The sequence below is a fragment of the Vicia villosa genome, linkage group LG7 (genome assembly GCF_029867415.1).
Source record: "Vicia villosa cultivar HV-30 ecotype Madison, WI linkage group LG7, Vvil1.0, whole genome shotgun sequence".
Taxonomy (NCBI): Eukaryota; Viridiplantae; Streptophyta; class Magnoliopsida; order Fabales; family Fabaceae; genus Vicia; species Vicia villosa.
In genome coordinates this window covers 114844830-114859867 of record NC_081186.1, presented here as the reverse complement: position 1 = coordinate 114859867, position 15038 = coordinate 114844830, and the positions used below count along the sequence as shown (strand labels likewise).

The following is a 15038-nucleotide window of genomic DNA, read 5'->3' as shown; positions in this document are numbered from 1 at the left end:
CAGTGTTGTTATTTTGAGGTTTGATTCACAATAGTCATTGTAGTTGGGTGTTATGTTTTGAATGGTCAGTTATAAGTAAACATTTAAGGATTGGTTTAAAAATATAAAAGAAATCAACATAATATTTTTCAAATAAAGTGTTTGTGGCTGAAATTATTTTCATTAATATCAGACTACATTTATATTGGTGAAGATTTCCTTGTCAACTACATTTGTAGTTATTGATTTGAACTTTGCATGTTCATCATGAACTTTTTTTTATTGTAAAGGCTAAAGAAATATATTAATAATAACACAGCATAAGACATGCCATGATCCTGTTACAAGTTTACATACTGGTACATATAAAAGGCAACAAAGGCTCAACACTCAACTTCTATCTCCACCCAACCAAGAGTAATTTTACCACCAGAATAAAAATCACATAGTTTAAATCACACCACCCAACTTTGTTATTATCAACCTTGTTCCATTACATAAGCCTTCATACTGGTTGATGTTTCTCATGACCATAATTGGTGTCCCAACCTTTAGTTTTATATGATGGTTAGGTAATCCTGATGTTTGCAGTGAACTGAGAAATTCTGGGGTGAGGATGTCAACCAATGTTACATCGTGGAATTCCGACTTATCAATAGAATTTGCACTGAAATAATCACGCACGTCTCCTGTATTGGGAATTTAAATAGTTAGTTCAAATGAATATAAAAATTGAATCATGTATACCTGCCATTAAATCAAGAATATGATTTAGATATTTTGTCAACAACCTCCAATGTAGAAGCAAGAATTGCTCGTAAATTCCGGATATGTAGAATTAACTATTGCTACGATTGGGTCCTCAAATTCTGTAATCAACAGGTCTGGTGGAATATCAATAACTGTATCACCATTGTTTGATTCGGATACTTTGCCTTCTCCAATGTTTTTTATCATTTTCTGTTTTATCATTTTCTAATGTCATGGCATACAGAGGATTTCAATTAGATGATTAGGATTATGAAAATAAATGTATTACTGAAACTTTAATTAAATGAGCTTACCACAGAAGGTTTCCTATTTAAGAGTCTTAGCATTGTAGGAGCAGGAGTACTTTTAGGGTCAGCCACTGTTATGTCATAAATGGCAGGAACGAATGAGCGCATATGTCTTACAGTCGAAACAAACCCCTGAAAGCAAGAAAAGAGTTAATATTTCAGAGCAAGTTTTAGGCAATTATATTTTTGGTTTTCGATATATGTTTTGAATGGTTAACTCATGCTGTAATAATGTTTATATTATGGATAATTTATTCTTCTTTACATTCAGATTGACAAATATGTCTTGTACGATTCCATTACAGGAAGTTGAAAATTACTTTGCCGCCTAATTAAAGCCATAAGGCAATAATTCGAGGCTTAACTATTTAACAGAAGCAAAGATCAATAAAGCCAACAAAGGGCATAATGCTTAACCACCATAGGTCAGAATCCACGTAATTCTTAACCATCTATGACAGAAGCAGCATGCTTAACCATCCAAGACACACACAACATGCTTAACCATCATAGACAGAAGCTCACCACAAAACCAATAAGGCTAATAAAACCTGCATCAAACAGGGTAACAAATAACAAAAAAATCAACAGCCCAATGGAGGAGCATATCCATTTAAATGTGTCCTCAAACCATAAGATAAACATATGTATCAGATATGTGAAATCTTATTTAACTATCTCAAAATTCAATTCAAATTCAAATTCAAATGCAAATTCAGAATTTATGCATATGATAAAATACAATCCCTAATCCACAACTACACAATTTCTGGATAATTCAATTCCATTTCAAAATTCATTAATTACATAAATACAAATCTAATCCACAATCACATAGAATTGGAAAATATACATATTGGATCGATATGAACCTGTCAAAGGAGGCTACAACATGGAATCATTAGACGATCTGCTGAAAAAATAACCAGATCCGAATTACACGCAAATTTACTCTGAAAGCTCAACATCAAACATGAACACGGTTAAAAAATGGGTGGGAGTGTCCCAACCTTCACCTTGAGCAGCCTCATCTTTCGTCCATATTTATCGATCTCATTGTCTTCACCAACCTTGAGAATATGATTTCGTTGGCGCCGAAGAGGTCGAAGTCATGTTCATCTGTTCGCAGTGTTTACCAGCTCGCAGGTTCGCAGAGAGAGTAAACAAAAATCGAAAGTGGAAGAAGATAGAAGAACATATGAACAATTTGAAGAATTACGGAGTATGTCAAATTTGGGAGAAGGTTGCAGAAGAAGAACAGATGAGTGGAATTTAGGGATTTAGGGTTTTGAAGGGAAGTTGGGAGAATGGTGAAGGATGAAGAAGAAGAACGATAATATGAGTAAAAAAAACTGTAATCTAATAAAAGTTAATTTTAATTTGTAAGATATTATTAAATGAATGGGGACTTATATGCAATAATGAAAAGTTTTTTTTAAAATGGGTCCCACAGTAAAGTTATTTTACCATAGAGCTGATGTGGCTTAGTTTAACTTAGAATTAATTAGGGTTGTTAGGGCTTTAATTCTATTGGTCAATTGCAGTGACTTCACCACTGAAGTCAATTTGATGACTGCACCATAGAAGCTCCCTTTAAATATTCACAATATATTGTTGATGTTTGGCACGTAACATGTTGAGTTTCATTTGATATAATACATAAGAATTTTAGAATCCAAGAGTTCCTAAAACCTACTCCAGATTTTAAATTTCAAATGACAATTTTTATCAAAATGAAGAATTTCTTATAGATTTAAGGAGTAGAAAATATCTAGTCAAAATTTTAGGTTGAATGAAAAAGAAATGTATAGTAAATACCTCTCCATATAACCAATGTCTAAAGATTTTCAGTAAAATGTAATGTCCAAATCACATGTGTGATTTCTAGACAAATATGATGATGAATGGCTCCTCTCATAATTATGACCCAACATATTTGATTTTAGAAATTCTATTTGGTTCAATGTTTCTCCATTATTCAATACATACCCATGTGCATCCAATAAATTCTTCTGTCCCATCAAATATAGAGTATAGTAGACATGGTACATAATTGTGAGACATAAGCCTAACAACCTAAAATTCAACAATGTCATAAGTATTATACAAAATATAGCCATCATCATGTCCATCCAAACAAATTACTACATGATCAATCTTCTCATACTTCTCCAATGGCTTGCTTACATAGAAAAAACTACTTAGATTCTACAAAACTAGCCAAAGCATCATACAAAAGTGTCCTAAAAGAAAAGCTTCATTCTAAGAAGCTCATGTCATTGTTAGAAGGAAAATCCAACAAAAGCTGCAATGCAGTGTCAGAAGAGTCTTCAAGATCATTAGAGCTTGATGAATCATCACAACCTACATGATTAAATAATTTGTAGTTTCTCCATTCAAAATCTTCCTTCACATTGCTTGCAGGAGTTGATGAGGCCAAATCTGTTGCTGTAGTAGTAGTAGTAGTAACAGATACAGATCCACATTTGTTGTTATTACAAGATGACCCTTCTTGAGACATTGAGCTTATGCACCTAGTTTTATCATCATCGTCGTCTTCGTTTGATTTACGAACCCCGCGAAAAGATTGTCCAACATCAGAGTTCCATATCTTAAGGAAATAGTCAGAATCAGACTTGTTGCTTGCTAAAGGAGTGTTGTTGTTATTGAATAAAGGTGAGTCCTTTGAGAGCCTTGCTTCTGCCTCAAGTCTTGCACTTTCCCATTGAGCCATGTGGCGTGTGGCGATAGACGAATTTGATTTGGAAATTGGATAGTAGTGTGATGAGGAAATTGGTTCATGAGTTTGTGGATCGATTCCCTTGCTTATGAGACGTTTCTTTAAGTGCGTGTTCCATAAATTCTTGATCTCGTTGTCTGTTCTTCCTGGTAACTGAGAAGCTATTGCAGCCCACCTGTTAATAATTTAAGAAAATAGAAAAAACGAAATGTAATATGTATCAGTATCGTGTTTGTGTCTTCAATGACACTAACACGCGATAGACACTATAGTTGGATACTAAGAACCATGAATCATTATACAGACACCACCAGAGGCAGAGACACCAGACATAACAGTGACACTACCACGTAAACACCAGTAATACTAATACAGTGGTAAGCACATATTTGCCTAAGCAAAGTCTAAAGAGAACTCAATAAAGTACCTATTTCCAAGGATGGCATGAAGCTGTATGACTAGTTTTTCTTCCTCGGGCTTAAAGGGACCGCGTTTAATATCCGGTCTCAGGTAGTTCGTCCATCTTAGTCTGCAACTCTTACCGCAACGAAGAAGGCCTAAAAGAAGAAAAAAAACTTACAATCGTCGGTTAAACAAAGACAACATGCATCGAACGAAAAGACAAGTTATAAAGCCAATAAATTCTATATCGCAATTTTAATCGCAATCCTCAATATCGTAGAAAATCATGATCAAGTACACTATAACTCTAAACTAACTAAAAGTTATAATGTACAAGAAAATAACTAATAACTTAGAACCTTGGAAAGTAGCATGTGTTACAAAAGCAGCAAAACATCAAGAATGTTGAAAATAAACAAACAAACACAGCCAAGAAGATTGGAACCTTCTTTTCTCAGTATTATTATCCTAACAATAACTTGTTAGGTAAAAAGTACAAACCAATAAAGGGTCACAAGAAAATCAATCAAACTCATCTGTTTAACAAACTCTTAGCCTATTTCATACAAAAATCACTTCAAATACACAAAATCAAAAGAGAAAAAACCATATTTAACAAAGATATGCATGCTTTATGTGAATGAAAAGTTAGATTCAGAAACATCTTAACATAAGGGTTTGTCATATAAGTTATAGTGCTGTTAAAATAAGTTGAAAAACAGCTTATGGACATGCATGTCATAAGCTGTTTTCTTCATAAAAAAGGAAGTTATACAAAACCTGCTAACTTAGGGAGAGAACGCCAGCTTCCATGGCCACCATTTTTCTTGATATATCCAACAAGAACTTCATCCTCTTCACTAGTCCAAGGACCTTTCTTCAACCCCATCTTGTCACAACAAGGTGTCCTTCCCATTTTGCTTCTCTCCAAACTCCAAACACCAAAATGCAGCAACAAAGAAAGTAATAAATATGTTACAAAACTTGAGAGAGCTTTAGAACAATCACCTTAATATTATTATTATTGATTTGTTTTGTATTGTAGCATAGATGAAAAGACTCTGGAGGACACACACTTGGAAGGTCTCAAAGTGAGGATGACATAAAAAAGGGAAGGAAATAAATGTTGAGAAATAAAGTTAGTGTGATATTTGTCTGAGTGTGAAGCTATTTTGAGGAGAGGAGGCATTATTTATTGATTCATACGGCGTTGTGTAAGGACTGTAAACTTGTGTAAGCTAGTCTCAAGCTGGCTTTGTGCATTTAATGTGTGTGCAGTAGGAAATAATATTGAGAAATTTAAACCAGGGATAGGGTACGGATATGTTTATTTCATATAGAATCTCTCATATTAATATGTTATAGTAATAGATAGTAGATACCAACAACATTAGTTAGTCCTAGTGGAACATGGTTTAGTTAGATCCTTTGAAGTGAAGTTCTAAAATATTGTATGTAGTATTTGTGATTATCAGTTTGCATTGGATGTCTTTGACCATTCTGATGGAGTATGGCAATTCTTTGAATTGTGATCATTGTATGTATTAAATATAAATAGTAAATTATAATATTAGTTTATTGTTTACTATTTGGCATGCAACCTCTTAACTTTTATTATTGGTCATTTCTGTTTGGCCCATTTAATGTTGAGGGTCTAAGAAGACGAAAGCAAAACAGTATAATGATTTAGGATCATAAGAGAAAGTGGCGTTATATCTCAATTCAAAATCTTAAGATATTAGATACGTAGATTTTTCTCTCTTAATAGATACATTATTCTATTCATTCATATGTGATGCAATACTTACCAACACACTTGAATTCAATAATTTTACTCACAAGTGCGAGTTTTCAGAATTCAACACAAGATTCATCTCTTGCTTTCTCACCAAGTCGAATCAAGACGAATCAAGACTCAGATATCACGTGTTGGGTAATTCGAAAAAGGACAGGAGCAACATTGGGTCCAATGCTCCTGGATTACAAGAGATAGATGTCACATCTCCACCCAAAATTTTAAAGCAGTATGTATATGGGTCACCTCTCTTATAAATTCAACATTATACTCATTCATAAAAGATGCAAAACTTAATCACTTTTGAACCCAACAATCTCTCCCCACAAATGTAAGTTTCCTCATCTCATAATAAGATCTAACTCAATCACAATACAAAAACATAATGTGAAAACTTCAAATAACAACTAAAGAATAACACAATAGTACAACACAAGAAATAACGTGAAAATTCCAACACTAGAGAAAAAACTATGGTCGTTGTCAAATGACAATTTAAGAATAACAGTGTGTAAAAATTGTTGCAACACATAGAATACCTCAAATCATGGCCACTCCAATACACTCACATTCTCCAAAGTAAATATTTATTTTTATCTCATAACACTTTAACACAGGAGTATAAAAAAAAGGAAAAAGTCAAATACAAGTTTAAAGTCATTTTAACGGTTGGATTTTAAATCAAAGAACTATACTCCATTATATAGGCTTGGCCTCGTAGTTCCTTTACAATACTAGGTGATGTGAGACTTCTTCAACATGTATATCTTTAAACAACACCAATGATATCTGCATTGATTAAAAATGATACATCAGCTTCCATTGTATACACAGACAGTTATAGTTCAAAAGAACTATCAGACTCCACCATAAATAGTATAATCAGTTGAAGATACACAATTCCAAGAATTTTCATATTGTCATCACTGACAACTTTAGTTCAAATAGAACTATCATATTCAATCACGATAAATATGTTTCACTTGAAGTTAAATCACTCCATCAATTTTACAATATCATCACCAACAATCATAATTCAAAAGAACTATCATACTCTATCAAAAAGAATTAATTTTACTTGAAGTTAAATTATTCTAAGAATGTTCACATGTAAAAAAATTATGCTAAAAAACTTATGGTGGAACTTCCATGTTGGCATGAAGTTCTTTAACCAACGGCGTAATCTTACAGGACACCTTGCTTCAATGTTAATTAACACTCGTGTACTAACAAACACCTTAGATAATTCTGATTGTATCAACACAAATTTAACTTAAATTTCCTACATGTCAAAAATGATTCTTCCATCAATTTTCTTTATACCAAACTAAACTGCAAAACTTGTGATTCCGGCTCAACGACACCACCCTTCTTTTCTGATGATGGGTATATGGACCCGCTCTCTTATAAATTCAATATTCTACACAATTATAGGCTCTGTGAGACTTCACCACTCACACTTGAACCCAATATCTCCCCAACAAGTGTGAGTTTTGACATCTTATGACAAGGTCAACAAATGATCCATCTACCTCTCCCCTACCAAACTGAACCAATACTTTGATACCACTTGTTAGGGGAATTCCATGAATGCGGTAGTAACAACAGGTTTAATGATCCAGGACCACAAGAGAGGGGACCACCATCTCCACCCAAAATCTTAAGGCATCAGGTATATGAATCACCTTTCTTTTAAATTTAGTATTCTACCCATTCATAGACAATGTGAAACTTACCACTCAAACTTAAACACATCACTTAAAGGGATTTTTCACCAACAATTATACCATTACGATTGACGCCCCTAGATCCGTCAGCCTCTAAAATGCCACCAATAATATTTGTCGGACGTGCCATATTCATCCTGGAGCATGAGCTCTAGTTACGCTCTGCCACCCACGCGTGTGGCACACGCATGGCTGTCTCGACCTCTATTTTTCAGCAATTTAGACGTCATTTTTCTCAACGGTCCTTCCTCTTTCTGTGTGTAGAGTCAAAATCAAATTCTCACATACTTGGTTTTTGAGGTATTTTTGTTACAGATGATTTATATTTAGTTATTTTTTCAACACATTCTTAATTGTTGTCTCATTATTGGAATAAGATATAAATTACGGTACACCTTCCACACTTACAGGTAAGATTTTATACTTTCAATTTTTTGTTGTTTGTAGTAATACTCCTAAAAGTACTTGGATTTTTTACTTAGGTGTTACTAATCATATGACATTTGATTCCATGTTACTATCCCCATATACTTCAGCTTTGAGTATCCTTATATCATTGTCGTTGAGGGTTCTCATGCTCGTGTTGTTTGCATCGGAAATGTTGATTTGCAAACTTCATTCAAGTTACAATTTCTATTTCATGTGTTTACACTTTTCAATTATTTAATTTTCATCCATAAGTTTGCACGTGTTTACAATTGTAAAATAGTTTGTTTCTTTTATTTATGATTGTACTCGATTAACTTGTATTTTCTTAATAAATACTAAATCAGAAGTACCACAATTATTTATCCAATTTTATAATATGGTACACAATTTATGAAATGTATAAAAAGAAGGGTTAAATATGTTTTTGGTCCCTATAAATATCTCAATTCTGGCTTTTAGTCCCCATAAAAAATATATTGATTTTTAGTCCCTATAAAATTACTTTTTCACTCACTTTTGGTCCCTCTACAGGGACTAAAACTGAGTGCAAAAGCAATTTTATAGGGACTAAAAGTCAGTATATTTTTTATAGGGACTAAAAGTCATTTTGAATAATTTTATAGGGACTAAAAACATATTTAACTCTAAAAAGAATTGGTCCTGACAATGGTGAAGAATATTCTAATCATGCCTTTTTTCAACTTCACAAATAAACATGACATTATCCATGAATTGACATGTGTCTACATTCCTCAACAAAGTAGTGTTGCAGAAAAGAATTGTCATTTACATGAAGTTGTTAGATCTCTCATATTTCAAATGTATGTTCTCAACTATTGTTAGGGATAGGTAGTTCTTATTGATGCCTATTTGATTTGTCTCATCTCAAGTATTAGATGATATTAGTTTTGTTCAATTTATGATCTCATATTTTCCTTTTGTTCCCATTGTCTTAAATTTTGAGTCTCGTGTGTTTGTTCATGTTCATAAACAACATCGTAATAAGTAGTATATCATATGTCGTCAGACTTTTCTTTTTGGGTTACGCACTTAACAAAAGAGAGTAAGAATGTTATCATTCTCCTAGTCGTAAATTTTTTTATCTCCAAAGATGTTTTCTTCCAAGAAAATATGTCATATTTCACTCGTTCTTAGTCTCATGGGGAGAATATAAATGACTTAAAGTCTAAGTCTAAGTTTAAAACACATATACCTAGCTCAACACTTAAACTTGGGTCAAGTATTGTTCCTTGTCCTATAATAGTTGGACCTAAACTCGAGTCTATAATTGATCCTTGTCCTACAATGTCTTTTTTTTTTTTGAAGTAATCAATATCTTTATCATTAACTCTGGTGTATTAAAGAAGAAGTAAACTCGATATGCTCCTACACAAGTTCAATCTTCTACAGATGACTCTTAGACTTCTGATGCTTGTGATACTAACCCAAATAATTTACATGTTTATGATACTTACCGAGATGATTTACCTATTGCTTTGAGAATGAAAATAAGATCATTATGTCCCTTCATACGTTATTATGAATTGAAGAAAATAGCATCTATCTTCATTAAGAATTGGAGAACTATTACAAGTTGTTTATATATGCAAGTGAAGATGCATAATAACTACTATGTAATGTACATACAGTATCAATTCTCCTAACTAATTGCCAGCTATATAACTAACTTTCAGTTAGTTTGTTGCACTCTTGTTGCATGTATTTTCCTGTTGCTTGCATCTGAAGTTACCTCATCTTGTAACACCCTCCCACAAGTTGATGGCTGATAGATATCAAGCATCATTAACTTGGATAACAAGCTATTAAAAGGTTGAGGCAATAGTGGTTTAGTGAAGAAATCTGCAAGCTGATCTTTTGACGTGCATGGTAACAATTTCATCAATCCGTTCAGCATCTTTTCTCTCACAATATGACAATCTATTTCTAAGTGTTTGGTCCTCTCATGAAACACAGGATTGGCAGCAATATGTAAAGCACTTTGATTATCACAATATAAAACTGGCATCTTTTGGCATTCAACATGTAGGTCCTTAAGCAAATATGTAATCCATTGCAATTCACAAGTGGCAGCTGCGAGTGCCCGATACTCTGCCTCACTCGAAGATCTTGAAACAGTTAATTGTTTCTTAGTCCTCCATGAAACAAGTGATCTACCAAGAAAAAAACATTGACCAGAGATGGATCTTCTAGTGTCTGAACACCCAGCCCAATCTGCATCTGAATAGCCTTGTATGGTTAGCTGAGAATCTCTTGGTAGGAATATACCCCTCCCAGGACATGACTTCAAATATCGTAGGACTCTAGTGGCTGCATTGAAGTGATTGATAGATGGTGCTGACAAGAATTGACTAAGCTGCTGAGTACAGAATGTAATGTCAGGTCTTGTAGCATTAAGATAAAGAAGTCTGCCAACAAGTCTTCTATAAGATGGAATGTCATGATAGGGACCACTGGAATCTTGATGCACTTTGAAAGCTGGATCAGAGGGAGTAGATACAGGTTTAGCAGAGAGTAGAGCAGAGTCTTGTAAGAGATCAAGGCAATATTTCCTTTGACAAAGAGATATTCCAAGTTTTGAGTGAGCCACCTCAATTCCAAGGAAATACTTCAATTGCCCGAGGTCTTTGATTTGAAATTCATTGTGTAACTTCTCCTTGATGTCTTTCATTTCCTGTAAAGAGTTTCCAGCTAAGATTACATCATCTACATATACCAACATGATGGTAAATGTATGCTGAGTTTGCTTGATGAACAAGGAAACATCAGCAGTGGCTTGTTTAAAGTGGTGGTGGATGAGAAATGTTGTTAATCTTTCATGCCATTTTCTGCTAGCCTGCTTAAGACCATAAAGTGACTTGACAAGTTTGCAAACCTGATTAGGTTTGGTAACTGAAACACCTGGGGGAATAGTCATATACACATCTTCTTGAAGTTGCCCATGGAGAAATGCATTGTTGACATCCAATTGATGAAGGTGCCAGTTGTGGATAGAGGCAAGAGCAAGAACAGTTCTGATTGTAGTCATTTTGGCAACAGGTGAATATGTTTCAAAATAGTCCAAACCCTCAATTTGATTGTAGCCCTTAGCAACCAATCGAGCCTTGAATCTCTCAATAGTTCCATCAGGGTTATGTTTAATCTTATAGACCCATCTGCAGCCAATTGGTTTGATGTTTGGAGGCAGGTCCACAATAAGCCAAGTGCCAGTCTTCTCAAGTGCAGACAGTTCCAACTGCATGGCCTTATTCCAACAATCATACTTGCATGCCTCATTGTAAGATTTAGGCTCAGTGAGGGAAGAAATGGACAAAGAATAATGACTGTGAGGCATAGACAGGTTGGAATATGAGAGGTAATCAGAAATAGGATATGGCATACCTGAATTAGATGAATGGGAGCTGCCAGATTGAGAGCAAACATAGTGCTGCAAGTAAGATGGCTTGTGAGACACTCTTGTTGATACACGAGTAGGTATGGATGAAGAAAGAACAGGTGGGGATGCTGAGGTAGGTGTTGGATTAATGGGTGGAGAAGGTAAGGGATCACCAGTATGAGGATCATCGAATATAGATGAGTGTGGAGAAACTGATGGAAGTGTGGGAGATGGTTGAATAATAGACTGGTCATGGGAAGAACTAGGGTAATATGACCAAGATATGCTTGTGGAAGGATTATAAGGTAGTATATGTTCATGGAAAGAGACATGTCTTGAGGTGAACACCTCTTTAGTGGTTAAATCTAGAAGAATATAACCTTTCATGTGTGGAGGATAGCCTAAAAAAATAGACTTTCTAGCCTTTGGATCTAATTTAGTTCTATGGACACTTAAACTAGAAGCATAGCAAAGTGAACCAAACACTTTGAATGACTTAATGTCAGGAAGTGTATTATGGAAGGTTTGATAGGGTGATTTATTATTCAAAATAGTGGATGGAACCCTGTTAATGATAAAAGTAGCATAGAGTAATGCATAGGACCAATAGGGTTTTGGCAATTTGGATTGATATAATAAGGCTCTACCAACATTAAGAAGGTGTTGGTGTTTTCTTTCCACCCTCCCATTTTGTTGGGGGGTTTCCACACAAGACTTTTGATGGTTAATACCATGAGTAGCATAAAAAGAAGAAAGTGCAAACTCAGGGCCATTATCAGTTCTGAAAACTTTTGGAGTAATGTTATGCTGGTTTTGAACCATTTTAACAAACTGATGTATTTTGGAAGCCACTTCAGATTTTGTTTTGAGTAAAACAATCCATACAAATCTAGTAAAATCATCAAGAATTGTAAGGAAATACTTGTAATTCTGAATAGATGGTACAGACAATGGACCCCATATATCTAAGTGGAGTATTTCAAATTTAGAGTTTGCTATACTAGGACTATGAGGAAATGGCAGTTTCTTTTGTCTGGCTAAGTGGCAAATGTCACATGTAGCTTTAGAATCAAATGATACACTAGGATATAACAAGGACAAATGACTAAGGTTCTGATGGGAAACATGACCTAAACGAAAATGCCATAAGGCATTATTTGGTAAAATGGTGTTGATACTGGTGGAAAGGTGATTGGATGAGCTGGTGCAGGGAGTGGTATCACCAAGAGGGCAAGCATCAACTTGCAGTCTATATAGGCCTCCAATCTGGCTACCCAAACCAATCATCTTCAGGCTGTTCAAATCCTGTATAAAGCAAGTGTGATTAGAAAATTTAACTTGGCAATGTAAGGATCTACACAATTTGGAAATAGAAATTAAATTGAGATGAAATTCATTGGAGTATAGTACATCCTCTAAGTAGAATGTAGATGAAAAATGGACATGACCAGCTTGTGTAACACGAATAGAACTGCCATTAGGAAGAGTAATAGAAATAGGAGTGATACTATGAATGGAAGTAAAAAGATCTAAGGAAGAGCACACATGGTCATTAGCACCAGAGTCAAGTATCCAATAATTGGCTCGAGCTGAAGAATTGAAACTATTACATACAATACCTGAAGGTTCAGCATTATGATTAGAATCAGTCATCAAAGTGGAAACTGAGGGATTGGTAGATGGGATCAAATTGATCTGTTGGAGTAAACCAATTAACTGATCATATTGAGCTTGAGAAATGTTGGCATGAGGATCAGTAGAAGGAGATGCAGAACTAGCAGGTGTATGGTCAACATCAGAATCCTGAGTAGTAGAAGCATTGGCTTGCGCTTTGTTCTTGTTGAAATTGGGATGACCATGCTTTTGATAACAAAAATCAACTGTATGGCCAGTTCTATGGCAAAAGGTGCACTGGCGAGGAGGATGTTTGTAATGAGAATTCTTACCCTTGGGCTCAAAACGATTAGCAGCATTAACCATCAAGGCATTCTCATCTTCATTAGGACTAACAGATTTATGATTGCTCTCTTCTTGCACAACAAGAGAATAAACTTTGTTGATAGCTGGTAAAGGCTCCATCATCAAAACCTGTGTTTTAACAACTGAAAATTGATCATTGAGACCAGATAAAAACTGCATAACCTGATCTTCATCACGATAGGCACGAGTGTTCTGCATGGCAAGGCAACGACACTGTTGAACACATGTACAAGCAGAAATTGGACGATGTTCATTGAGTTCTTCCCATAAACCACGTAACTCAATGAAATAATCCATAACAGAACGTGAAGATTGTTTCAGGTTGTTAATAGATGAACGAAGATTGAAGATACGAATACGATCTGCTTTCGAAAAACGTTCACGTAAATCTATCCAAACATCAATCGCATTAACATGAAAAACAATGGTGGAAGCAATTTGCTCCGAAACAGAATTCAATAACCAAGAATGAATCAAGTGATTACACCTTTCCCATTGATTACGGTTGAGATCTTGATGTGAAGGAATCGCGAGATCACCATTGATGAAAGAAAATTTATTCTTCGCGCCTAAAGCTCGTTGCATAGACTTGCTCCAAGCAAGGTAGTTGGATCCATTGAGCTTCGGGGAGATGCAAACCGAATTAGGTCCTTCACTTGGATGAATATAGAAAGGTGAATCAATGTCAGGTGGAGAAACACGCGGAGGCATGATGAACAATCAAGAAAGGCACTGAATCGATGAGAACGATGAACAAAAGCACAAGAAACTGAAAAAAAATCACTGTGTAAGAAGAAAAACAAGAACAGTGATCATGGTGAATGAGTTAAACGAAGAAGAAGAAGATGAATGAAAGATAGACGTTTTCACTGATACCATATTATGAATTGAAGAAAATAGCATCTATCTTCATTAAGAATTGGAGAACTATTACAAGTTGTTTATATATGCAAGTGAAGATGCATAATAACTACTATGTAATGTACATACAGTATCAATTCTCCTAACTAATTGCCAGCTATATAACTAACTTTCAGTTAGTTTGTTGCACTCTTGTTGCATGTATTTTCCTGTTGCTTGCATCTGAAGTTACCTCATCTTGTAACATACGTAAATATTCTATTTTTAAATTTGTCTCTTTTAAACACCTGTCTCCACAAGATATCATAGTTTTATTTTTATTATTGACTCTATAAAAATTCCATCATTTGTGAAATAGACATTAAAAATCAAAATTTGGTTCATCGTTTGTTAAATAGACATTAAAAATAAAAATTTGGTTCAAGTTATAGATAAGAAAATGAAATCACTTGAAAATTGGGAAATTGTTGAGATAAAGAGGTGAAAAATCAATTGGATGCATGTTGATCAATATTGTGAAATACAAATCATATGACATTTGTTATCTTATAAGACTAGACTAATGGCAAGAGAATATTTTCAAGTTAAACCATATAGCATTGATTAAGAAGAAACATTCGGTTTAATGACATAAATATTTAATATTTATATATTATTATCTTGCTTGTTATTC

At 34.4% G+C, this 15038-nt stretch overlaps 2 protein-coding genes across 2 annotated transcripts; both read right to left on the bottom strand.

The window, feature by feature from the left end:
• Positions 1-274: 274 nt before the first annotated feature.
• Positions 275-1164, bottom strand: LOC131618337 (uncharacterized). Its single transcript, XM_058889580.1, has 3 exons — positions 1044-1164; positions 771-954; positions 275-668 (listed from the first exon to the last, which is right to left on the bottom strand). The coding sequence occupies exons 1-3, from the start codon at positions 1143-1145 to the stop codon at positions 430-432; spliced, it is 525 nt and encodes a 174-aa protein (XP_058745563.1). The 5' UTR covers positions 1146-1164; the 3' UTR covers positions 275-429.
• A 1876-nt stretch (positions 1165-3040) lies between these two features.
• LOC131618336 (transcription factor MYB17-like) lies at positions 3041-5389 on the bottom strand. Its single transcript, XM_058889579.1, has 3 exons — positions 4960-5389; positions 4205-4334; positions 3041-3952 (listed from the first exon to the last, which is right to left on the bottom strand). The coding sequence occupies exons 1-3, from the start codon at positions 5093-5095 to the stop codon at positions 3295-3297; spliced, it is 924 nt and encodes a 307-aa protein (XP_058745562.1). The 5' UTR covers positions 5096-5389; the 3' UTR covers positions 3041-3294.
• Positions 5390-15038: the final 9649 nt, after the last annotated feature.

Coding starts and splice junctions, on each gene's coding strand:
- LOC131618336 (XM_058889579.1), bottom strand. CDS start 5,095: ATGGGAAGGACACCTTGTTGTGACAAGATGGGGTTGAAGAAAGGTCCT. Junction 4,335..4,959: donor TTCTCTCCCTAAGTTAGCAG/GTTTTGTATAAC, acceptor TTCTTCTTTTAG/GCCTTCTTCGTTGCGGTAAG. Junction 3,953..4,204: donor CATGCCATCCTTGGAAATAG/GTACTTTATTGA, acceptor AATTATTAACAG/GTGGGCTGCAATAGCTTCTC.
- LOC131618337 (XM_058889580.1), bottom strand. CDS start 1,145: ATGCGCTCATTCGTTCCTGCCATTTATGACATAACAGTGGCTGACCCT. Junction 955..1,043: donor TAAATAGGAAACCTTCTGTG/GTAAGCTCATTT, acceptor CCATGACATTAG/AAAATGATAAAACAGAAAAT. Junction 669..770: donor TTCTTGCTTCTACATTGGAG/GTTGTTGACAAA, acceptor TTCCCAATACAG/GAGACGTGCGTGATTATTTC.